Genomic DNA, 22,750 nt, shown 5'->3' with positions numbered 1-22,750 from the left:
TGCGCGCGAGACCGTACCTTCTTCGGTGGATGAATTCTTCACACCGTTTTACGCGACCGCCCCGTTACCCGTTGCTGGCCAGTGTTATGAGAGCTGAGTGTCAAATCTTTCTTTTCCCGCTGCTCCTGCCCGTGAAAGCTCGCCCTCTTCCACCGGAACGGGGAACAGGCACGCTCAGGCCTGCTGCAGCGGTCCAATTTCTTCCACCTCCGTTGCTTCGGCGTCGTGTTTCACTTTTGATCCATATCCATTCGGCTGTCGTTTAACTGTAAACTCTCTTGGAGTGGCTCTTTTTATTTTTGTTGCTCGGTTATTTTCACTGGTCAGCAGGTCGAGCAGGTTGTCAAGTGGCATCCCGGGGTCCATCGTACAAGCCCCTTTGTGGGGGGAAGAGAAGATACGGACAAATTGTGCGCGCGTGTAACTTGACGCTCCAGGAGGTATAGATCGCGTGTTCGCCAAAAACAAACAAAAAAACATACACACACAGCACCACTATCCCATAAATCTAGGTTAACTGGACTTTCTTGCTCTGGCTCAAAGCGCACTGATTAGGTTGAGCCCGAAATGCTCGACACGCCAGAATTCGCTAATGAGCTAAGAACGGCGTAGAAACCAAGCAAGACACGCAGTTAGCAGCAGCAGCAGCAGCAGCAGTAGCAGTTTGTTGTCAGTCTTAATAGCCCACAGAATAACCACAGTTACGCATCGTGATGCTACGCTCCGGTCCCAACAAACACACCTTCTGAACCAAACCCTTTCACTGTTGCTCTTGCAACACACTCCAAACGGCGAGAGGCAGCTCGGCTACTCCACCAGCGAGAGAAAGAACACATCTGCAACACAAGGGAAAGTAAAGAACGCCAAAAAACTATTCGCATACGGTCAGCCAAGGGGCCACGTCTACACGCGGTCGCCATTCTCTCCGGGGAGGTTTGCAGCTCTCCAAAACAATATCCCCCCGGGGGGGAACATCTTATAAAAGAAGGTCCAAATTGCAATCATCCCCTCAGTGTGTGAGATCTTCAACAAGAGGGGAAAGAGTCGGTGAACACTTTCCGTCAGCAAGTGGGAAGGCGGTTTTGGCGAGGAGAACTAATTCGCCTCCACCTTCAAAGATCTTGCTGGTGATCTCGCCTGAGGCGACAACGGTGCGCCGGTGGTGCTGCTGATTCGCTGAGTCAGCATTGAATCGCGATCAACTTGATCGATCGATCCGACCCCATAAGATTCCGGATTGCTGTGTGTGATCGTCTTGATCTCTCCCTCGTACTTGTGTGATCTCTCTCTCTCTCTCCCTCTCTTGCTCTCAGTTGATCTCACTCTCGTGTGTCTGGAAAGCTTAAAGACTGGTACGATCTGGTCGCGATCAATCATTTACACGCGAACCTGCCTACCGGACGGACTGTTGTGCGAGTGTATTGTGTGTTTGTGAGGGTGTGTTTGTGTGTGCTTGTGCCTATTTGAATCTGGTTAGTTCCTGCTGCATTGTCCCATTTTTTTCTCACCTTGCTTGCAGTTCACGTGTGGTGCAGTGATCAAGTTCAGCGCAAAGAGTGAGTCCCAGAATCGCGGAAGAGTGAGCAACAGCTGGCAGTGTGTTTTGGTGCCTAAAATCATAATCCCCAACCACGCCAATACGATGAAGTGGATGATTCTGAGCTGTTTGGTGATCGCCGCGCTGATGATGCACGCCGGTGGTAAGTGTTGAGAATCAGATCAAGTGTTCTCGGGTAGCTCTCTGTAGGACGCGGTAGAACGCTACTCTTAGATAGCGTTGGTTTTGCATGCGCATGTCCTTCTATTCCATTTTCATCTGTAAATACATTACCGTGAGTGTACTCTAGTGTAAAGTGTGTTTGTAAATAGTGATATCTCATATCGTGTAATTCGTTCCGTGTACATATCTTCATCATCTGCAAACGATTTCCGTTCTTCTATTACTTCACAAACATATATACAGTCTCTAGCCATCCTATCCGATCCGCTGTCTTTAATTCTGCATGTCTCTTAAAGCCTGTCAAATCTTTCTTCTTTCCCAACATTTTGCATGTGTACATACATTTTCACCTCAAGCTTTCCGTGTTCCACGAGCTGTGCAAAAGTTACGACTTCTTCTCCCTTTCGCACAGAGACGTCAAGGGATGTGCACCAGCTGTGGGCTCTATTAACTTAGAAGCGTTTACAAAATTCTGGGCAAATTTCTCTCTCATTCTTTTCTTCAACCCATCGTTCACACCTTCTTCATTCACCGTCATTGACTTTTATTTTTATGATGTTTATGGAAATAAGCTAACGGAACCCCTCTGTGTGTAGTATACGCCTGTGTGTGTGTTTTTTTGGGCGATCAAAAGAGGTGCATGAAACGAACACCCGAGGAGGGAAGATATCAATTCACCAAGTTCTATAATGATGTTAGCGAGCCAAAAAAAACGCAAACAAGGAAGTTAAAATTTATTGAACTATAACCGAACGCCCCGGGTATGGTACACCGGGGGCACCGGCATAAGACACGTTATGATGATAGATGAGATGCCAACCGGAAGGTTACGGTAATAACTCATACGCAATGGCCGTAAAACATGTGTTATGAGGGGTTTTTGGAGGGAGCTTGTGGTGGTTTATGTTTTATTTTTTGGCAGATCACTGCGAACAAAGACGACTGAGCTTCTAATCTGAGTCTTTTGGCTTGATTTACTGGCAGCTTGTTTGGGTAATAGATATTGTATCTACACGTTCCTCACAAGCCTGTATTTCTTTGTGTTTCTTATTGAGTGAAGAATTAGAATTGTGTCTTTTTGTATTGGTAGTTTCCCATTCAAATCAATGTAATTTCGCTCTAAATACCACTTTGAATTGTAAAGTCTAAATTCTGCAACGTAACTGCATCATTACACGGTTTGATTCGCGCGGAAAAGACTTGTTGTGAGCATTCTTCATTTTTTTGTGCTTGATGTTTACTTACCACCCAAAGCATCGTTTCGATCAAATAGCACCGGTTTTGGGGCTACCCGCATGCGTGTATATTTACTGCAGAAATGATGCCATTAACCAGGCCCGACCGGTGAGGGTACTCGCGATCGACACCGGCAAGGTCATCTCACAGTGACGGAATGAATGGCTGAAGATCCGCCGATGATTCATGTCAATGTCCTACGTTATGGTGGCGGAGGAGAATAAAAACTACAATCCACCAGTACCACCTCGAATCTTTGATGAATCTTTAACCCTAACATAGTTCGTGACGTGACCCTTAACGGAGCTGGAACGCGGAGCTGGAACAACAAACCGACCACACGTACCACTTTAATAATGCTGGGGGCTAGGTCCACCTTATTTCCTGTCATACAAGCTAGTTAATACGCTCACTAATCAGTTGAGGCGTTGGATAGTTTGCTCTTTTTTATATTTGTGCTTCGATATGGCAGTCCCTGCCGGTCCAGCCGGAGCTGCCTTGTGCCGTTTCAAGGTCGTCCGTTTATGGCTCCAGGCACGATATCGATCACGGTAGATCTTTGCTCTGCCATTGAGACCACCTTTAGTCGTGAGAAGCTCGATGAGAGCAATGTATTACCTTTGAAAATTATTGCTCATAATTTTTAAATAAAAAATACTGAACGGTCAATTAAAGCCTCTTATTTTCATAACTCGTAAAGAACGGCTTATCTTCCGCGGGTTATCGCGAAACACGTTACAGTTATAAAGCAAACCATTGGCGATTTATTTGATGGCCAATTTAGCGCAGCCATTTATTAGCTAATTTTTGTTTCTTCGTTTTGCTGTTAGCTCCTCAAATTCCCATCCTGTCCTGAATGAAACGTTAAAGACCAAAAATATTGTTTTGTTTTGCGTGAATTTCTTTTCCCCTCTCTGAATGTTCAGCGCTTCAAAGCTGGGTCTTTGTGTAGACGACATACAGAACGCTTCAACCCCTTTAACCCTCACATCCTCACATCGTGCGGGTTCAGCCATAATTAACCATCCCGGTCTGGCCAGAAGCGATGGAGGCTCATTTTCCTCCCAACACTGACCAACATCATCTGCGTCGTGCGGGTTGGCGTTCACCTTATTTTTCGCATCAATTCTTGCCGGAGAGCATCCTCCCTTCTCAAAAAAAAAAAAAAAAAGTTGCCACAGTTGCCATGGTCACGAAAGCTTCACGAAGCAAGGGGCCAAAATGATAATAAAAACAACGAACGCTGCCAAGATGTTTCGCTCTCTGCATCACGCGCATCCGTTTCGGAGCAGCAGTCTCTGCTTTTTTTTTGCTGCGCTGTTGGCCACCTTTTATTTTATTGTTGGCATCCTCTGCTTTAGCTTTTCCTTCCTTTTTGGTTCTGCTCAGCATCCAGCAAAGCGGTAGGAAGTTGGACGGAAAGGTGGAAACGGGGAACGGAAAGCTCAATAAAAAAAAGAACGAAACGCAAAATAAACGCAAACCTAAACATTGGCCGTGCATTCGCGGGACCGCACTCGAGCCGCGGTAGAACACTTCTGCACGGAATAATTAGCAACCGGCCCCGATGGCCAGTGTGGCTTCTTGTTTTCCTTTCATTTCGTGTCTTCCTTTTGGGTTGGCTTTGCTAAAGGGTTGGGTGGGCTGCATCAGCGAACGGGCGAGCAAGAGCTCTCTTTCGCAAAACTCTGCCGGGAAAGTTCTACGGCCGGTCAATGGCTTAGCCTTCTACAGGCGATGGTCGGAACGATGATAACTTCAATGGGAATTCTTACCAGAGACATTCGCTATCCGCTGTAAGAAGCGGCACAAATGCACTTGAGGAAGAAAAAAAACTCCTTGAAAGGGTATACTCTTTTAGCAACGAATTGTTTTATACCACAAATTGTGCAAAATCACCTCTAATACAATCAGCACTTAAGGTCGTCGATTTGATTATCATTTCGGCTTGGTCCCGCTGCACAGCGCTGCCTCAGCATGTTGCGTGGCTGTCTGGTTTTTGCGCTCTAATGAGGAGAAAATGGCAATAAATTTTGCACCCTAATTTGGCCCCGACTGGCACATCGCTAAGGGACGGACAATTACGCTATCCTTCGTAAGGCAATCAGCTGAAGCTTTGGTAGAAGCGCTTTGGTTTGGAAGCGCTCAGCTTCAGACTAGCGACAACCAGGCTAAACGAAACCGATTGTAGATGGGATCTGAGGGCAACCCATCGTACCAATGTGGGAACTAAAGCGAGCTGCCAACAATATGCTACTATTTATGCATCTGAATCGCTTATCGCATGATTGAAAAAAATCCTAGCTTTGGATATATTACAAGAATTATTTTTAGGATCATTTTTAATCCGAATGAGAAAAGAGTTTAAATGTTATTTTAGAGGTTATGCTGGCTATTTGCACGTATTAAGCATGCATGGTTTCCCAATGTTTCCGGACATGCTTCATTAACTTTTTCTTATACCAAAAATTCATCATATTCTTGTACAATCTATCAATGCACAACTGAGAAGAATCTGAGAAGAAATCAATTTTCACTTATCACACTTTAAATTTGAGCAACAGAATCAACTGCCCTTCAAAAATCAATACGAATATTTTGCGATTTTGTTTTTTTTTACTGCAATTTACAAACAATATTGCAGATTTGTATCACAACCAATATCATTTGCTTCATTTCTTATTCGTAGAATTTAATTTCCCAATGGCACCCAATGGCAGGTGATAATGCTAACCGTTTAAATGTATTTTGCGTTTTTTTAATTTAATTTTTGCTCCGTGTACCAAGTCTAATGCAGCACGCTGTACATATGCAATGCCGCTGATTTGCCGGCTCCGATTTGCACCCATTCTTAACCACATCAAAATGTCATTCCTCTCCTCTTCCCAGCAAAAGGTTGGAAGTGCAGAATGTTCAAACTTCCTGCAAGTTTTTCCCCACAGACTTTAAAAAATTAAAAACCTCCCTCAGCCGCATAAGCCGTGCGTGTTTCGAAGCAGTTTCGGGCAGAAGGCACACGATTGCCGGCATAAAAATCTGTGACCACCTACCAGCGCCGCAACTCGTTAATTCGATCAACCAGATGCACACACACACACGCGCGCGTAAACCGGTTCCAGCTGACCGGTGCCGTTTGTATGGCCTCACCGTTGCATTCCACCGGTGCATTCGGCCGCTTTTATTTCCAACCCATTACCAGCTGGATGGGCAATTTTTATTGTTTCACCCCCCCCCCTCCCACTTCCCCTTTCTCATCAAATGCACATGGGTGCATCGAGCGGGTTGGCGGCAAGACACCTCACTACCCACCCGAACACAACGAATAACTTACACTTGTGATTCAGTTTGCTTCGCAAACGCAGCGACACTTCCTGCCCAGCACACACCGGCTCGGAAGTAATGTGAGCTTTATCGTGCTGGTGGGAATTTTCCCTCCCAGCCTGGTCAATGTCACCCGCCCACACAGCGTGGGGGGAGATCTAATGCAAATACGCTGCACTTTTGCGCAGCAGGAACGGCAGCAGCACAAAACAGAAACTAGTTTTCCGCAGCTGCTGCTGCTGCGTATTATTTTTAGTTCGCTTTATCACACACGACCGCCTATATATCGGTGCTGGTTTGGGTAAAGGGAAACGAGAACGAACTTACAGCAACGGTGGCTAGAACGTTCTGAACCTGCTGGGAGGTTGGGTGGTGGGAACTAAACGAGTTTCGTGGCAGCTCGTGGTTGACTCCACCCGCCGAAGGCCACCCTTACGAAAAGGGTGCAAACACCCGTCCGGGAAGGGCGTAGGTTTTTGCTTTGCAAATGACAATAATTTCCATGCACTGCGTGTGTTGCGCCCTTTGGCTATTGATTGATTGCGAAGCGAGTTTTGCTACTTATCAGCCGAAGTGGAGTGCTAATGCCTACTATCAGGTCCGGTTTTGAGTGAGGAAATGAAACTATTCCCAAAGCAGTGCAACTCGTTTTTAATTAAATTATGCTAAAAGAGCTATTTGAACTTCAATAAACAGACAAGGCACTTAGTCATACTGAACGGCACGATCGCGCCCAGCACAAGTCGTAAAAATGCCTCACGGTTATTAAATTCTTCACCGCAAAGCACGAAACTCGTGACCGGTATGCTGCCGAAGCACCATCGCCTTTGAACCTTCTGGGCCAAACGAGGCAGCAAAACGGCAACCAACAAAGGCAACGAGCTCGCGCAAGCTAACGGTGCAACAAAACGATCGCTCGAAAGCATTTAGCGGTAATTGAGTGATCCGCAACAATGGTTATTAAATTGAGACTCTGCTAAATAGAATTGCAACAATTTAACCACCGTTACGCGCGCCCGGTTCGGTCAAGAGCGCGGAAGAGCTGGAGACTTTGGAAAGAGCAAAGCGAGAGGAAAAAGTCCAACCTCTTTACGACCATGTCCAACTGCTTGGGGAAGATTTCCAATTCCACCAGCGCCAGAGTTCGGACTTTGCGCACAATAAACCGTCGTCACCGTCATCGACGAAAGCTGTCGCGGTACAAGTTAAAAGTGTCCGAAAGAACCGCCACGGCCACCATTAACGTTTATGAAATCATGCTCTTCATCATCATTATCCGTGGCCGTCATTATCGTCATTAGTGCAAATAAAGTGCCCGCGAGCCTCCGCAAACGATCGGGCGGTCGGTGACTTGGCTACAGCAGTTTCATTCCTGCGCTCAACATTCTTTGTAGGAAGATTCTGATTCTGAGCGAAAGAAAAAAAGCTAGAGTTCGGATCTCATCGCTGCTAGAATGGTGGAATCTTGCCCGCCGTTTTTCGCATTCTGCAGCGTCAATCCATCATCTAGCGATCAATCAATCTTGGGGGTTTGGGTTTTCGGTGCGATGACTGGTCAGGTTTCTTGTGTGTGGAAAAGATTGTCTTCACCTGTTCTTTGCAGCATTCTGTACAGCACATTACTCACCCAACACCATCCAACTTCCACTAACAAATCAGCACACACTCACTAGCACTCACTGCATGACTCACTAGCATTATACACTGTACAAAGTTACTCACGAGGGCGTGATCTTCAAGCTTGAATATCGCGATCACAACACCAACAACATTATTACAACAAAACAAACCATACCAAACACTTCTGCAGATGCTGCACCCCGCTATCAGGTGCTGGAACCGCGCGATGGTTACGTCCCGGTCTACATCCGGCTCGGTGATCAACCGCTGGCCGACATCAATCCGGAGCTGGCAGCCGCATTCCGTGAGCCCGTCGCACGGATCAGTCGTGCTGAGCTAGCGCAGGTATTGTATCTCCGAGCAAATATCAATAAACCTTAAGAAAACGGTACACTTCTTTTAATAAATCCTTCAATTAAATAGGCACTGCAGGCAGATCAAGGAGTCGCCCACTCCTCCAGCCTGGTTGACTCACACTCGGCCTCGGATGAGCACAAAAAGGTCTTGCTGGCAGGTTCAGCGGTAAAGCCTCATGCGGCACCAGCACCCAAACCTACCGTTTAGGAAACGGAAAATGCCATTTACAAAGGCAGATGGAGGCAGCAGACGACGATCCACCCATATTCCAGCTCTTAGTGAAACTAACCCGGCACAGTTACCTCTGTGTGCGAACGATGCACAAACGTCCAATGTTATTTATTTCGTTATAAACGCATGAACACACTCTCCTTTTTTAACCCTTCTCCTCGAATGCCGTGTCCACATCGGAGCGATAGTTCGAGCATATACCAATAAAGCAAAAATGGATGGTTGAATGGAGGAGCTAACTGACCAAAATAAAAAAATATATAAACAAATCTACAATGGCGTTTTTTGTACTGTTGTGTTGTTGAATAAATGGTTTGTTTAAGTTTGTGAGCTTTTTAATTAATCCATTTAATTCCCTTTTCCGAACGCAGACGCTCGGCCAGACAAGTACAAGGATTACCCGAAAAAGGGTGGCTACGTGCCGGTCTATGTGCGCTATCCCAACCAAAAGCTCGGTGCGATCAGTCCGGAGTTGGCGGCTGCCTTTCAGGAAAGCTCGGGACGTAGCTCCAGGGGAAAGCTTATTCAGGTATGGACTGTAATAGGCAAGGTTATGGGTTATGTGTAAAGTAATTTATTCGGTTTAAAAACAAGATCCAGACAATGATAGACTATGGCCAGATACAGAGACTGGAACATAAATTTGTTGGGAATTAGAGATAGGAATAATAACATAGCGAGTGAGAACATGGCCGGAACCTAAACAAAATCAACGATTTAGTCCAGGTTAACATTTAAACCCGTATTTTAGTCGATTTTTATCGGAACATCAACAGAACAACTGAATGGTACCTGACTTATGCACAAATCGACGAATGGAAAGGAAATGAGACGCACACTCAAAATCAAAAAGGGGGTTTAGGAACATTCGCAAAGACTGTCGCAAATATAAAAAAATAGATAATTTACACCAGCTTCTTCCTTCAATTTCAACTCAGGAACTGAACCGTCCGGTACGCTTCTCCTCCGAGTCGAGCAGTGACGAGGAACTGCACAATGACATCACCGCCAAGCCCAAGGCAGTCAAGGTGGACTCGATCAGCAGCGAAAGTAACTCTAACTCGAACGAATCCATCTCGAACGAAAAGGAAGCAAAGGAGGCGATCAAGGAGCTGCTGAAGCAGATGAACAAGATCAGCAAAGCGGCTGCTGCAGCGAAGACTAAGAAAGCTTAGATGGAGGAGAGAAACAAAAGCAACAAGCTGCCATTAGAATAGAAATGAAATTTTATATCCCAACGACATACTTTAGACTCAACGAAGATACTCAAGCTGTAAAAACAACACTGCCGCAATGGGTTGAGAGGGCAACGAAAAAGCAATTATTTGCTATTCCATTTATTTAAAGAAGAATAAAACGATACTATTTTACTTCTACTGACCACCTGATGACGTACTTATCATGTAGTGACGTCAATAATGGAAAGAAAACGGCAACTCTCTATCTTTGCTTCGAATGCATTCTATTTTGGAATTAGACGTTTGTCCTTCGTCTCGCCACCATAATACCACAACACAACTCCGCAAATACTCAAAAGTGTGCTAAATGCGATAACCTTTCGCCCATGAAATTTGCGTTCCAATAGATGCTCCGTTCCAAATTTTGTTTGTTGTCTTTTTGAATTGCTTATCACCTTATCACGCAGCGGAAATTTGATGTTTGGAGTATGCATCATGCTCACGGTAGTCAATTATTAAACAGTTCTTGTCGAGTACAGTTGTTCATTACATCCCGTTGAAGATCTTCTACCGAAAGCGATCATGTTGAATTGGAGAGTATTTCTGTTTGTTGCAGTGACCGTGTTTCTCTTTGTGCAGTTCGACACTGCTGGTAAGTGAACGGGTGTATTTTGGAAACAGAATGGAAAGAAAATGAATTTACATCACATTTCTAAAACCTCTCCGAAGAATCCTCTCCGTTCAACGATTTACAACCAACTGGGCGACCGGCCACGGCTGGTCAGGCATTGAAGAATATTCTACAGGTAATGGAGCGTATACAGGTAGCGTTAAAGTGGAATTTTGAGTTTTTTTGGGTTATACTATTAACAAAACAAGCAGATAAATTAAACTTCCAAGTTTTGATTTTATAAAAATAACCATAAAAACCAACATTCCCTATGCCACAATACCTTTAGTCATAGCTGAAGTACCGGAAGCTGTAGCAGCTTTAGTGCTAATTTGTACTAATGTTCCCCGTAATACCCATTCCTCCTCCATTGTACAGCGTGCCATCGGTGATAATTCTTCCGACGAGAGCAAACCAAGCGCCGGCAGCAGCGAGGAGCAGTTCCGGCCCTACCATGGGTAGGTGAGATTGGCGCCTATTACCATCACGTTTACCCTATGGTGCACACAACAAAGACTACTGCAGCTGATGGGCTTCTGTCGTGCGAATTGGGATCGGATGCAGCGCTGCAACAAAGCCCCCAAACCCCCATTGCGTGAGTGCAATTTGCGAATTGTTCAGATTATTGTTCCGCTTGTCAACCGCTAACGCCGAACAGCATCCCATTCCCGGGGGGATACTGTTGGAGTACGGTTCAGTACAAGTACAGCTTACGAATAAACATGCCCCACGCAGGTCGGTGCTCTTGGGTTCTAGTAACAATTCTTCACTTCGCCCATCATTATGCGGGTAAGCTAACGAGCCGTGTTTTTGGGGAGGAACACTTACAAACACTCCAATTGACCTTGAGCTCTTTGTTCGCTGGTAATGGCACACGCTTCAACGAAAAAAAGCTTCCCCAGAAGATCGAATCGTAGGTACTGACGTGCCTCCCGAAATTCCTCCATCCGAAATGCCGTTCGTGTGCTCCGTTCGTCTCCAAAGCGTCCACCGATGCTGTGCCTCCATCTTGAATCCGAACTGGCTGCTAACATCCGGACAGTGTACGGCCGACCTTGCGCCGGATGCAATTTCAATCGTTTGCGGTATCCGTATGTATCGAACGGTGGTGGAGATTGCACTCCTTCCTTACTACCAACCGGCTGCATCCAAACCGACGGCAAACGATCTTGCACTGGTAAGGAAGTCTTGTTCGAAGGGAAATGGGTTGCCTCTCACCAGGGAGTTGCTTTCATTTTGTCCACACTTAGCTCCGAGTGGGAAGAGCACTCAGCTTTACGAGCAACGTGCAGCCCATTCCATTATACGACGGGGTGGAAGTTTCCACAGGGACCGCAACCCTCGTCCGCTACGGACCAATGGACGAACGGTGGAGTTGGTGGAATTCAAAGCTTCAGGTATGGATATTGATTTGGATTGGAGTGCAGCTCATTTGAAATGGAACGTTTTTACACAGTGAAGTGGCTTCTTATTGACCCAGGGAATAGACACTCGCTAGGGATAAAACGTTGAAAGATATAGGGGGATTTGATTGAGCGATTCCTTTCCCGAGTTGATTGGGCTTTTGAAAGCTTCTGAATGTGAATCCTCCAGCTTGTTTGTTCGGCGGCGATAAGCACTAATCCCTCCTAAACAAAACCTCTCATTTGACCACAGCTGGCTGAGGTGTCGATATTATCAGCCTGCGAATGTCAGTACCGTCTGGGGCCTGCTCTGGCCCCCTATCTCGAACCACGCAACATCTGTACCGATAACGGATTTGTGACGACTATGCCGCTAACCGCAACAGGTGGCCCGTCGTCGCGCTGTGTCGGTGATTCGGGAGCACCGGTAATGTTTGCTGCTTCCGAGCTGCAACCCTACACCCTGCTGGCGGTAACGGGCTGGACGGTCGCCCCTTACGGTACGGGCCCATCGGTGCACGTTCGTGTTGCGCCGCATCTCGACGGGATTCTGTCCATTATCGGGGTCAATTAACGCACCCGATTAGGTGCCCCCGTTTAAAATACGCGATAAGATAAATCTTCCCTTTTTTCTGGATAGCAAAAATAAAACCAATTTTTGCAACACGATAAACCAACAATCCCCATGAGTTTCAACCCTGATAAAGCTGGCGGGCGCGAAGATGCAACGGATCATTTGCAGTAATGAAGTCAATTACGTTGGTGCTGTGGGCGATTGCGGGCATCGTTGCCGTTGTCGTTGATGCTGCTCCCGGTAAGTAACATGGCACGGTTGATTTGTCACCACACTCGCCTCGTGCTTACGTTTGAAACCACAACACAACCCGGTAGAGCGCAGAATCTTCGGCGGTACGGATGCGTTCGAGGGCGAACTACCATACCAGGTGTCCATCCAGCGCGCGTTCCTAACCTCCCGGACGCACGTGTGCGGCGGTACGATCCTGAACCCGCTGCACGTACTGACGGCGGCCTCCTGCTTCTGGACCGACCAGAGCTCGAGGTTTGAAATCGTGGCCGGCAATTTACGCATTGACCGGCCGGCTGACACGCAGCAGGTGCTCGGTGTGTTCTGGATCCGAATGCATCCGGGATATACCGGCGGTACTAGCTCGTTCGATGTCGCTGTGGTAAGTGCGGACAGCGCCCGTTGGCGGGTCAGGAGTTTCAGAGAGGCCTTACATTGTGCTTCGCTTACCGGCAGGTCCGCACCTCGTCCGCCTTCTTCTTCACGAATCTGATTCGTCCGGTAGCATTGCCGGCGTTCGATGAAATCCCAACCGGGCTGGTGCGTGTCGGCGGCTGGGGCTCGACCACCAATAGCATCCTGCCCGGGAACAACTTCTCCAATGTGTTGCAGAAAATCAACGTACTGCTCGTACCGTGGAACGAGTGTCTGAGTGTGCTGGGTGGGCCGGGTGGACCGTTTGATGAGCGGAACATCTGTACCGGACCGTTGAGCGGTGGCATCTCGACCTGCACGGGTGATGCGGGCGGTGGTGCGGTGCAGCATCTTCCGGATGGGACGTTCCTGCAGGTCGGCATCATTACGTGGAATGTGTTGCCGTGCGGTGGCATTAACACACCGTCCATCTATACGCGCGTGTCCGCCTTCGTCGATTGGATACAGGCAAATTCGGCTGTGTAGAGCTGAATTGCGGAGGGGAAAATAAAGAATCGGACGTCTGATATTGGCGAGATAACGGTGCTGAAAATGATAACGGGAGGTGGGAATTTTAATTACCCAATACCGGTATTTTGACATTAATAAAAGCAATCCAAAAGCAGTCTCCCTAAATTCCCAGCGTTTGGACGAGTGATTCTGATGACACATATACACATCAACGCACATCAAAGCGAGGCATATCCGAATTCAACGCTACGCGAGCATCGATTAATCATCGCAATATCTTATCGCCCAACCTCAACCAAAAGACTGATCGACGATCTTCTTCCGCCGATTGTGCCTGCACTGTAGCTGCAAGCCGCAGAAGATAAGATAATCCTGGGGCGAGTTATAAAACCCAATCCACCATGCCGTTGCACCGGGATTAGGCCCTCTATCTTTGAACTGTCTAGAACACGAACCCTCGTAGCGATGGCGTATCGGCAGTGGATATTGACACTCGTCTTGGTAGCCCTGTTGGGTTGTGCTGCGGGTAAGTTACATACAGTTACAGTTCCAAAAAGTTCTTCAAGTGTCATCGTTTAACCTTTCCTCCCTGTAGCCTCTTCCAGCGCTGATGGCAACCGACCCCAGCAACGGCTCATCGGTGGTGTTCGTGCCCTCCCAGGCGAATTCCCATCGATGGTATCGATCCAGCGGCTGGTGCTGATCCGAGCCAGCCATGTCTGCGGTGGCAGTGTGCTGAACCAATTCCACGTCCTGACCGCGGCCGAATGCTTCTTCTCCAACCCGAACAGCCGCTATCGGGTGCAGGCGGGCAAAGTGCTGCTCAACAACTTCGAACCCAGCGAACAGACGATCAACGTGCTCCGGTACACGATGCACCCGCAGTACGATGGGTCAGCCAGCCCGTTCAATATTGCGATCGTACGGTTAGCGTCCCCGTTCGGCTACAATCGGTACATCACGCCGATCGTGCTCCCGGCGATCGATACCATCCCGGACGGGATCGTTAAGTTTGCCGGCTGGGGATCGACCTCGAGCGGCCTGCTGCCCAGCATGCCCGATCAGCTGCAGATGTTCTACGTTGCGATCATGCCGAACGAACAGTGTCAGGTGATGGTGGGCGGTGCGATCGGCACTGGGCCTGTGACGGAGCGGAACGTCTGTCTTGGACCGGCCACCGGTGGCATAGGGGCTTGTGGAGGTGATGCGGGCGGTGCTGCGATACAGCAGATCAATGGAGTGGACACGATCGTCGGTATCGTGTCGTGGCAGCTGTCCCCGTGCGGTCAGGCGGGCAACCCGACAATCACAACGCGCGTGTCGGCGTTCGTGGAATGGATCAACCAAAACTCACAGCTTTAGATTCAAACCCCGGTGAATCAATCCGGAATATTTATATATTTTTACATTCACAAGGCATTACAATAAAAAAGCTCGCATAGTTTCGCATCGATTCGAGATCATCAGACTTTCGGGGTTTGCTAGGATCCCTTAGCGTTGTCCACCCTCACCGCCACCTTCGGCACCTCCTTCTCTTCCAGCTGATGCAATACTGGCCGCTTCCTGAGCAGCTGGCATTATAACCGTCGTTGCCACTGGAAGACATCAACCAATTGTTGAGATAGACTTTAATCGAATATCAGCTACACCACCCTCTAATTAGACGGCTACTTACTGATTTGTCCGTACTTCGAGCCCCACTCCATCCACGGCTTCATCTGCTCCATGTTTTGACGCCGAACTCTTCCACCCGCCGGTTGCGCCTCGGCCAGCGCAAACGCTCCGATAAGCAGTAACAGTATTGCGTAGCAAAATTTGAACTTCATGCTTGCGTGCGTTAGGGAGCTGGCGCGTGTAACTAACAGACTACCGTACCGATATCTTTCTATTTATGTAAGCACCCACCCAAAGTACGTCAGAGCCCTTGCACGACAGCTGCGAGGACCTCAGGAGCTACCCTTGGAACGATATCAACAAACAACATTTCACGCCAAGTTTTCTTATCAAACAAACACTCAAACATTCATTGAATAGTTTCCCCTGCTGTGGTTAGATTTTCATTCGTGTACCATTTATTATCATTCCTACGCGCATTGCTCCGTTCTAGTTCGTGTTGTTCTGGATCCAGTCGATGTAGTGCGACACACCGACGTAGACGGACGGGAAACCGATCGTGCCGCATGGAATCCAGCCCCACGACACGATACCGACCTGCACCTGCTGGCCGTTCTGCACCGTGTAGAGCGGGCCGCCGGAGTCACCGGAGCAGGCGGACACTCCGCCAGTCAGCGGGCCGGTACAGACGTTGGTCGGTCCGAGCGGGGCATCGACGCCAGCCGCCGATCGGCACTCCTCGAACGGAATGATCGGTTTGGTCACCTTCTGCAGGATGTTGGGCAGGGTCGGCAGGGTGCCACCGGTCGATCCCCAGCCGGCAAGAGTCGCCGGACCGGACGGGGTGCTGCCCGGAGCCGGCAGGACCACCGGCTGGATACGCGGGGTGAAGGTAAGCGGTGCGGACAGCCGCATCACCGCGATATCGGTCGGGTTCACACCACCCTGGTAGTCCGGATGGACCGTGCTGCTCGCGACGCTGATCACCTGGCGGGTGTCCTCGGTGATAGCGGTATTGTGCGTACCGGCCCAGATCGCAAAGTTGGCAGTGGCCGGGTTCTCCGTGATGCAGTGGGCAGCGGTCAGGACCCAGAAGTTGCTCAGGATGCTACCACCGCAGATGTGCGTCGAGACGACGAGGATCACGCGCTGGATCGACACGATGGACGGGAACTCACCCGGCAGAGCGTCGATACCACCGACGACGCGTCCACTCGGGAAGCCATACTTCGCTTGGAGGGAACCTTTAAAATTGGAGAAAGAGAGTGCGATTAGCGACCATTTTGAAAAAAAGCGGACTCAACATCGTTTTACTTACGAGGGGCAGCAGCGGCCACCGCCACCAGGCACAGCAGAGCAACAGCCAATTTCATTTTCGCTACAGTAAAACAGCAACTACAGAGCTGGTCACTGGTCCGGCCGAAGGCTTTTATAACGGTTGCAATCGATAGCCGCTAAACTTATCAGGACTTATCGTGCTGTTGGGATTGGACTTACCCAGTGAAAACCCCAGGCACTACGTCACTGCTGCAAGCTAGCAGCAGATTATCGGCCATCCGTTATCTCCACGGAAGGTCGCAACGGTGATGGTTTAATTTTTGGAACGTTCAGACTCGGACCATTTTGGAGCTGATCGTCCGATAAGACAATACGATAAGTAAATCAAAGACTATGTTTTGACTGCTTTATTGGGCCAGGATTTAGTATCGAATCAACTAGAAAAAAATTTTTGACCATCTGGGAGAAAAAGTTGAAAACAATTTGAAGAAATTTAGATTAAAAAATGTAGGAATGCAAGAATAGTGTTCACGTCTTAGGTTCAAATATCAAACATACCTAGATTTAGAACTTCTACCGGTGTTGGAACTGAACTAGAATCCACGGTGATCTTCGAACTTTTATAGGGTTCGTACCGGTCCTGGAACTGAGCTCAGAGTCACATAGACCTTAAAACAGATCATGAATCGATGACGGTTCTTGGAACCATTGCCCATCTAAACAGGTCTAGATCAGATCTCCTGAACCATACCGGTTCTGGATGTTGTACAGAATCCATCCCAGTCCTGGAACTCAAATACTCATCCAAAACTGATCATGGAACTGCCACTGATCAGTTTTCCATATTAGTAATCCATATTAGTCCTGGAAATCCAATCGATGCTGAAAATGATCCCGAACCTATTCAGATTCTGCATTAGATCCCCCACCTACCTCCATCCTAGAACTTATACTGAATCCATGCCGACTCTAGATCAAATCTTATCACCATTTCGGTCCAGGAATAGATTCTGAACCCATCCCAGTCTTGGAGATGATTCTGCACAAATACAGAATTTCTGAAATGTCCTGAATGCATACTAATACTGGAATTAATAATAAACCCATATCGTTCTAATCCTGAAGTCGATTCTTGTTCGTACTGGTCTTAGAACTGATACTAAACTTATTCCAAATAAAAAACTTGGACACTTGGACCTGTGTAACTGCTCAGTTGAATCATAAATCTATTCCGATTCTATACAGTATCTATAACGATTCCTTCTTTTACTGATTCTGCTACTATCCTGATCCATTACCCGACAGCAGTTGTTTGAAAAATACAGAGTAAAAATACCACTTCATGAAGCAAAATGAATGCTGTTACAATCCCTTTTCTGACTTTTTTTTGCCAAAAAAATGTAATCGAAACACAATAAAAGAGCACGCGGCAAATTCAGAAGATTTCGTAACGGAAAATGTTTTGCCATAAATTTAAATTTTGCCATAAAAATAGAGACGTGAGATGTAGGTATCTTGGTGTAAACATAGCTCGTTGTTGTTATAGATACACCTTGTCGACAGCGCGCTGGCAGCCAGTGTGGCCAGATTATTTTGGCGGTTTTCAGTAGACGCATCAAAAATTTATCGGTAGTTTTCACTAGGTTAAAACTCGAAACTTAAAAGAAGTAAAAGCGAAAGAAGTGTTAAGCGGGATGGGGGGGGGGGGGGGGGTACTAATGCACAAAATGAAAGATCCATCCTTACCAGCATTAAACGGCTTTGAAGGCATTCAGAAGGCATTTAAGGCCTTAGTCGCCTTAGAAGGCGAATACAGATTTCAACCGAAACTTTCAAGGCTGTAACGGGTTCTCTTCGAAATATTTCAACTTTTTGATTCAATGAGAACAGAAACAGCATCCCAAGCGCCACAGATTAAGCTTAAATGACTGAAAAATCAAATATCTGTGATTGTCGGTAGGATAAATGGAAAATCGGTAGTTTTAGGGCGGTCATCTGTGAATCGGTAGGCATATAAAAAAATCGGTAGGAATACAGATAAACCGGTATTTCTGGTCACTCTGCTGGCAGTCAATCGTGCAAATCAAAACAAACGAAACTTCGAACGAAACGAATTAATGAAATGAAATGATTTACCGATTATAAAATGTGCAGTTATTTCGTTAAAAGACTATGAAATTGGCTAGAAAAACAGTTTTTAAGTTTTATTCTAACAAGCTGCTAAGATAGCAACCAAAGGCAAAGTGATGCAAAAGCCAAACTCACCGAACTACTTCCTGAAATATCCTGAATCTTCACCGCAGGAAGGTGACTGTGTTCCGTTCGATCTGCACAAAATATGTCGCCTGTGCCTGCAGGGGCTACAGGACGGTTCCTGTGTCGACCTGTTTGCAATAAACCATCTCTCAGTCAGCCCACTGGCCATGATTACCCGCTGTGCTTCGATACAGGTAAGCGGACGGACGAATGAAACCGATGGTGTGGTGCACTAATTTTCTCTTTCATCTTTAGATTTACGAAAAGGATGGCTTTCCGACGACGATATGCAACGATTGCTATTGCAAGCTGGAGATGGCGTACGAATTCCGCAATCGGTGTGAAGCGTCCGACCAGAAGCTACGCGAAATGTTAAACATTCCGACTGGCAATGACAAAAGTGCGCAGTAAGTGGATCTAGTATTTTGTAATTTTTAAGAATCAACTTTATGATTCTTTTGTTTTTTTCTAGACTTCTTTCAATGGACGAAACAACGGCCAGCAACAAGGAAGATGCCATCTATCACGCTATGAAGGAAATATTCGGACCGGATGTTGATCCCGCCTCGATAATAATCCCACCGACGGCGGAAAGCCTGCTGGACGGTGGTTCGATCGAGCAACAGCTCGAAAACACACCCGCAGCACCGTTGAAGGTGAAGATGAAACGACAAATCAAGCGCAAATCCCAGCTGGACGAGCTGCTCGTCAAGCACAAGGAGAAGCTTTGGCTCGAGAGTACGAAGGTGAAAATCATTCGCCAGAAAAGGGCCGCCCGGAAGCAACCAATGCTGGGCCGGAAGCAAGCGACTGCAAATAAAAATCAAGAGCAGCAGCAGCAGCAGCAGGAAACGCAACCCGGCGACGCAGAGAATCCCTTCCAGTGTACCGTTTGCCAGCGACGGTTCAACCGTGCCGGCAATCTCCGGCTGCACATGCGAATACACAGCAACGAGCGACAGTTTCAGTGCGAAATCTGCAGCAAACTGTTTCGCACCTCGAGCAATCTGCACGCGCACCGGAAAACGCACACGGACGAGCGCAACTTCCCTTGCACCGTGTGTGAGCGAGCGTTCCGGACGGCCCGGGAGCTGGTGAGCCACGGCAAAACGCACAGCGACGTCAAAGGGTACGTGTGTCGCGTGTGCAGCAAAGGGTTCGTGAAACAATCGTACCTGAACACGCACATGAACACGGTGCACGTCGGGCTGAAGCGCTACCGGTGCCAGGAGTGTGGCAAACAGTTTTCCAACAGCTCCAACCTGATCGCGCACCGGCGGGTACACACCGGCGAGAAGCCGTACCAGTGCGGCGAGTGCGACGGGAAGTTTAACCAATCGTCCGCCCTGACGCGCCACATACGGCAGCAGCATCGGCCGAAGGAGCCAAGCCCCGAACCGCCGGCGCCGGAGCAACCGGTCGGCCGCGAAAGTGAGGAACCGGAGGAGCTTTCGATCGAGGTGGATGAAAACCGGTCTCTGGATAGTGCGGCCAGCTCGGAGCTTTCCGTGGCGACGTCGCTCATGGACAGCCAGTCGTTCTCGTACGGTGGTATGCCGTACGCGCAAACGTTCGTTCCGCAGCCAGCACCACCACCACCACAGCCTACTGCGGCGGCGCAACATTTCAGCCACGTGTCGCATCAACATCACCATCTGCACGCTACGCATAGCTATGCGCATCCATCGCACCATCGGCACAACCATCACCAGCAGCAGCCGCCGATCATGCACCAGCCGATGGCGGTTAGCAGCCAGCCCGCGACGAACCTCTACCCGACCGACTATCTGCCAACGTACCATCATTCGGCCGCGCTGCCGAGTACGCACCAGCCGCACTACGACCTCGGTGGGTACGACATGTGCTACAGTATGCCGGCCTCGACCGTGCTGAATCCGAGCGTGATGAATCCGCAACCGACGTACATCTTTGACCAGTGAAGGGAGGGCATCCTTCCGTGCAATAAACTTTATTAGTTTTATGAATAAGAGTTGAATTAAGAGATTTTAAACAATACAAACGACAAGCTTCTCCTTTTTAGAAGATCCCACGAGAAGAAGGTTAAGTTAAGGCGATTTTTAAGCTATTCTGATAAGGTTTATTTAATCATCTTGTAGTTCTTCCAATTGGAAACTTCCTTCAGAAGACAGCTTTGCCGGTAATGTGTGTATTGTTGGATGCAATGTTCTTCCCTATTCTGTACTCTATAGCCTTGCATTTTACAGAACTACAGCCTACATCGCGAGATTATTATGCGTTCTCCCCTTGGCTGGTGTTTAAATTGCTTGTATATTGTAACGTTTAACGATTAATGCTCTGGAAATGCTGGTGTTATTACAAGTTGCTGAGCTACTAAAATCCCTCACAGCAGAAGTGGTTACGCTTCCCTTTGTTCAGTTTGCTGCGGAGTGTTGCATTTGAGGAAGAATCTCGTAGTTGAACTGGCATGGCTTTAAACAAAAAACGAACACTCAAAAGAACGAAATGCAACTGGCCTTCGATAGTTCATATAAAAAGAAAACACTCTCACTCAAACCACTAAACGTTTCTAATCTAAATCATCCACGCGTGCACCGCCACTGCCAGCACCAGCACCAGCCCCCGCACCAGCACCAGCACCTGCCCCGGGCCCAGCTCCCGCACCACCATCCGAGCCGCCAAAGTTCGGGAACCCGCCAGCACCGCCCGGGAACCCACCGGCACCGCCCGGGAACCCAGGGAAGCCCGGGAACCCGCCGCCCTGCCCTTGCGAGTACAGCTTCATCAGCACCGACATGATTTTCGGGTTGTTCTGGTACTTGGAAATGTTGGCCGGGTTCGAGAAGATGTCCGACATGGCCGCCGACATTTCCGGATCGCGGAACGCGTTCAGCAGCTCCTCCGTACCGAACCCACCACCACCGCCGAACGGCATTCCACCGGCATTCGGTGCACCGTCCGCACCGGCCCCCTCTTCCGCCGCCTTCCGGTTCGCCTCCTGTGCCATGCGGACGCGCTCCTGGCGCTCGCGGAACTCGCGCTCCTGCCGCCGGCGCTCCTGCTTCTGCTTGTGCTGTTCAATTTTCTTCGCGTTCGGAGTGACCTCCTTCAGCCACTCGTCCGCCTCCTCGTCGAAGTCGAGCTTGCAGGCCTGTCGCAGGTCTTTGGCCGCCTCCTCCCATCGGCCCAGCAGACGGTTCGCGCGCCCCCGGAACTTGTACGCCGTGGCCGAGTCGGGATTAATTTCCAGCGCCCGGTTGCAGTCCCGGATGCACGCGTTCGGTTTCTGCAGCTTCAGGTAGGCCTGGCCGCGCTTCGCATAGTACAGGGCACTCTTCGGATTGAGCTGTATCGCTTCGGTGAACAGCTTGACCGCTTCGTCGTACTTTTGCTCACTGTACGCGGCGGCCGCCTGTACACGCAGATCGTTCGCCTGGTCGAACTCCTCCTCCGTCGGTTCCTTGTCCGCGACGCCCATCGGCTGGTCGGGTTCCGTGTCCGGCTCGACGCAGCCCTCGTTGTCTAGCTCGAGATCCGACTCCGGGTCCGATTCGGGTGCGGCCGTTGTGCTGGGCTTTGGTTCCGGTTCGGCGGAAGCCGGTTTGCCGGGAGCAGCACCACCATCGCCGGTCGGTGCCTTCTGTCCGCCCATCATGCCGGCCAGGTCGGGCTGACCCTCCGGCACCTTGCCGCCCAGACTTTCGATGAATGACTTGAGAAACTCGAGCTGTGGAAGGTTAAGCAGCTGCGGGGTCATCTGGCAAAGGTTAATGAACACCTTGAGCTTCTGCAGCTCGGCCGGATTGATCGGGCACTCCATGTTGTTGTTGTACGGAAACACGCCCTGTGCCGTGGAGGGGAAAAGAAGAAGAAGGGAGAAGGGAATGTGAGTCCAGCGCTGTCCTGGCAAATTGTGAACTGTGGAAACTTTCAATTACCTTTAAAAGTTTTCCTTACGGACGACTAACGTTGCTTAGGTACGAGGCGGATAACAATTTGTTTGTCTGGTCGAAAATTTACGCGGTAGCCGGTTTCAGCTTCAGCTTCTGTCAGAAAAGCGAGAAAGTTCTGGGTGAATGTGAGTGTGTTCGCTCGGGGGGCCCGAGATGGCTGCAGGAGCGGTGAGCTGTCTTTAGTGCGCATATTGTTTATTTGCGGCAAGTGTATTGTAAAAGAGGCTGTTTGATTCATTTCACA

The 22,750-nt window shown here is 48.7% G+C and overlaps 8 protein-coding genes across 11 annotated transcripts in view; 5 read left to right on the top strand and 3 right to left on the bottom strand.

Annotated features, from left to right (window-relative positions):
- LOC120960141 (carbohydrate sulfotransferase 11-like) overlaps window positions 1–22,750 on the bottom strand; it is a 53,675-nt gene that overhangs the window by 15,926 nt on the left and 14,999 nt on the right. The window lies entirely within an intron of this gene.
- Window positions 1,005–9,863, top strand: LOC120956998 (uncharacterized). Of its 3 annotated transcripts, none has more exons than XM_040378893.2 (4): window positions 1,020–1,437; window positions 1,520–1,700; window positions 8,857–9,014; window positions 9,400–9,863. In XM_040378893.2, the coding sequence occupies exons 2-4, from the start codon at window positions 1,643–1,645 to the stop codon at window positions 9,658–9,660; spliced, it is 477 nt and encodes a 158-aa protein (XP_040234827.1). In that variant the 5' UTR covers window positions 1,020–1,437; window positions 1,520–1,642; the 3' UTR covers window positions 9,661–9,863. The 3 variants fall into 3 exon arrangements, with proteins under 3 accessions (XP_049465679.1, XP_040234827.1, XP_040234828.1); XM_040378894.2 differs by having other exon boundaries at window positions 1,022–1,437; window positions 9,424–9,863; XM_049609722.1 differs by having other exon boundaries at window positions 1,005–1,700.
- Window positions 9,955–12,335, top strand: LOC120956995 (trypsin-3-like). The gene is made up of 6 exons (XM_040378887.2): window positions 9,955–10,315; window positions 10,393–10,469; window positions 10,712–11,122; window positions 11,227–11,510; window positions 11,584–11,730; window positions 11,990–12,335. Exons 3-6 carry the CDS (start codon window positions 11,056–11,058, stop codon window positions 12,308–12,310), a joined length of 819 nt encoding a protein of 272 aa, XP_040234821.2. The 5' UTR covers window positions 9,955–10,315; window positions 10,393–10,469; window positions 10,712–11,055; the 3' UTR covers window positions 12,311–12,335.
- Window positions 12,460–13,591, top strand: LOC120956997 (trypsin-1-like). Its single transcript, XM_040378892.2, has 3 exons — window positions 12,460–12,550; window positions 12,628–12,923; window positions 12,998–13,591. Exons 1-3 carry the CDS (start codon window positions 12,481–12,483, stop codon window positions 13,439–13,441), a joined length of 810 nt encoding a protein of 269 aa, XP_040234826.1. The 5' UTR covers window positions 12,460–12,480; the 3' UTR covers window positions 13,442–13,591.
- On the top strand, window positions 13,829–14,788 carry LOC120956994 (transmembrane protease serine 9-like). Its single transcript, XM_040378886.2, has 2 exons — window positions 13,829–13,952; window positions 14,022–14,788. Exons 1-2 carry the CDS (start codon window positions 13,892–13,894, stop codon window positions 14,786–14,788), a joined length of 828 nt encoding a protein of 275 aa, XP_040234820.2. The 5' UTR covers window positions 13,829–13,891.
- On the bottom strand, window positions 15,476–16,469 carry LOC120956996 (trypsin-1-like). The gene is made up of 2 exons (XM_040378891.2): window positions 16,359–16,469; window positions 15,476–16,284 (listed from the first exon to the last, which is right to left on the bottom strand). Exons 1-2 carry the CDS (start codon window positions 16,411–16,413, stop codon window positions 15,530–15,532), a joined length of 810 nt encoding a protein of 269 aa, XP_040234825.2. The 5' UTR covers window positions 16,414–16,469; the 3' UTR covers window positions 15,476–15,529.
- On the top strand, window positions 18,372–20,562 carry LOC120960138 (zinc finger protein 19-like). Its single transcript, XM_040384120.2, has 3 exons — window positions 18,372–18,768; window positions 18,830–18,981; window positions 19,047–20,562. The coding sequence occupies exons 1-3, from the start codon at window positions 18,565–18,567 to the stop codon at window positions 20,512–20,514; spliced, it is 1,824 nt and encodes a 607-aa protein (XP_040240054.2). The 5' UTR covers window positions 18,372–18,564; the 3' UTR covers window positions 20,515–20,562.
- On the bottom strand, window positions 20,641–22,639 carry LOC120960142 (hsc70-interacting protein 1-like). 2 transcript variants are annotated; one of them, XM_040384134.2, is made up of 2 exons: window positions 22,492–22,639; window positions 20,641–22,397 (listed from the first exon to the last, which is right to left on the bottom strand). In XM_040384134.2, exon 2 carries the CDS (start codon window positions 22,371–22,373, stop codon window positions 21,123–21,125), a length of 1,251 nt encoding a protein of 416 aa, XP_040240068.2. In that variant the 5' UTR covers window positions 22,374–22,397; window positions 22,492–22,639; the 3' UTR covers window positions 20,641–21,122. The 2 variants fall into 2 exon arrangements, with proteins under 2 accessions (XP_040240068.2, XP_040240069.2); XM_040384135.2 differs by having other exon boundaries at window positions 22,522–22,637.

The sequence above is a fragment of the Anopheles coluzzii genome, chromosome 3 (assembly GCF_943734685.1).
Source record: "Anopheles coluzzii chromosome 3, AcolN3, whole genome shotgun sequence".
Lineage (NCBI taxonomy): Eukaryota > Metazoa > Arthropoda > Insecta > Diptera > Culicidae > Anopheles > Anopheles coluzzii.
This window is presented reverse-complemented; position numbering and strand designations above follow the sequence as displayed.

What these genes read in the sequence shown, in the direction of transcription:
- LOC120956998 (XM_049609722.1), top strand. Translation starts at nt 1,643, where the DNA reads ATGAAGTGGATGATTCTGAGCTGTTTGGTGATCGCCGCGCTGATGATG. An exon ending in GCTGATGATGCACGCCGGTG is followed by an intron (nt 1,701 to 8,856) that starts GTAAGTGTTGAG and finishes TTCCGAACGCAG; the next exon opens with ACGCTCGGCCAGACAAGTAC. An exon ending in CCAGGGGAAAGCTTATTCAG is followed by an intron (nt 9,015 to 9,399) that starts GTATGGACTGTA and finishes AATTTACACCAG; the next exon opens with CTTCTTCCTTCAATTTCAAC.
- LOC120956995 (XM_040378887.2), top strand. Translation starts at nt 11,056, where the DNA reads ATGCCCCACGCAGGTCGGTGCTCTTGGGTTCTAGTAACAATTCTTCAC. An exon ending in CTTCGCCCATCATTATGCGG is followed by an intron (nt 11,123 to 11,226) that starts GTAAGCTAACGA and finishes AACGAAAAAAAG; the next exon opens with CTTCCCCAGAAGATCGAATC. An exon ending in GGTGGAATTCAAAGCTTCAG is followed by an intron (nt 11,731 to 11,989) that starts GTATGGATATTG and finishes ATTTGACCACAG; the next exon opens with CTGGCTGAGGTGTCGATATT.
- LOC120956997 (XM_040378892.2), top strand. Translation starts at nt 12,481, where the DNA reads ATGAAGTCAATTACGTTGGTGCTGTGGGCGATTGCGGGCATCGTTGCC. An exon ending in TGTCGTTGATGCTGCTCCCG is followed by an intron (nt 12,551 to 12,627) that starts GTAAGTAACATG and finishes ACAACCCGGTAG; the next exon opens with AGCGCAGAATCTTCGGCGGT. An exon ending in GCTCGTTCGATGTCGCTGTG is followed by an intron (nt 12,924 to 12,997) that starts GTAAGTGCGGAC and finishes GCTTACCGGCAG; the next exon opens with GTCCGCACCTCGTCCGCCTT.
- LOC120956994 (XM_040378886.2), top strand. Translation starts at nt 13,892, where the DNA reads ATGGCGTATCGGCAGTGGATATTGACACTCGTCTTGGTAGCCCTGTTG. An exon ending in CCTGTTGGGTTGTGCTGCGG is followed by an intron (nt 13,953 to 14,021) that starts GTAAGTTACATA and finishes TCCTCCCTGTAG; the next exon opens with CCTCTTCCAGCGCTGATGGC.
- LOC120956996 (XM_040378891.2), bottom strand. Translation starts at nt 16,413, where the DNA reads ATGAAATTGGCTGTTGCTCTGCTGTGCCTGGTGGCGGTGGCCGCTGCT. An exon ending in GGTGGCCGCTGCTGCCCCTC is followed by an intron (nt 16,285 to 16,358) that starts GTAAGTAAAACG and finishes CCAATTTTAAAG; the next exon opens with GTTCCCTCCAAGCGAAGTAT.
- LOC120960138 (XM_040384120.2), top strand. Translation starts at nt 18,565, where the DNA reads ATGCAAAAGCCAAACTCACCGAACTACTTCCTGAAATATCCTGAATCT. An exon ending in CCCGCTGTGCTTCGATACAG is followed by an intron (nt 18,769 to 18,829) that starts GTAAGCGGACGG and finishes TTTCATCTTTAG; the next exon opens with ATTTACGAAAAGGATGGCTT. An exon ending in GGCAATGACAAAAGTGCGCA is followed by an intron (nt 18,982 to 19,046) that starts GTAAGTGGATCT and finishes GTTTTTTTCTAG; the next exon opens with ACTTCTTTCAATGGACGAAA.
- LOC120960142 (XM_040384134.2), bottom strand. Translation starts at nt 22,373, where the DNA reads ATGGAGTGCCCGATCAATCCGGCCGAGCTGCAGAAGCTCAAGGTGTTC.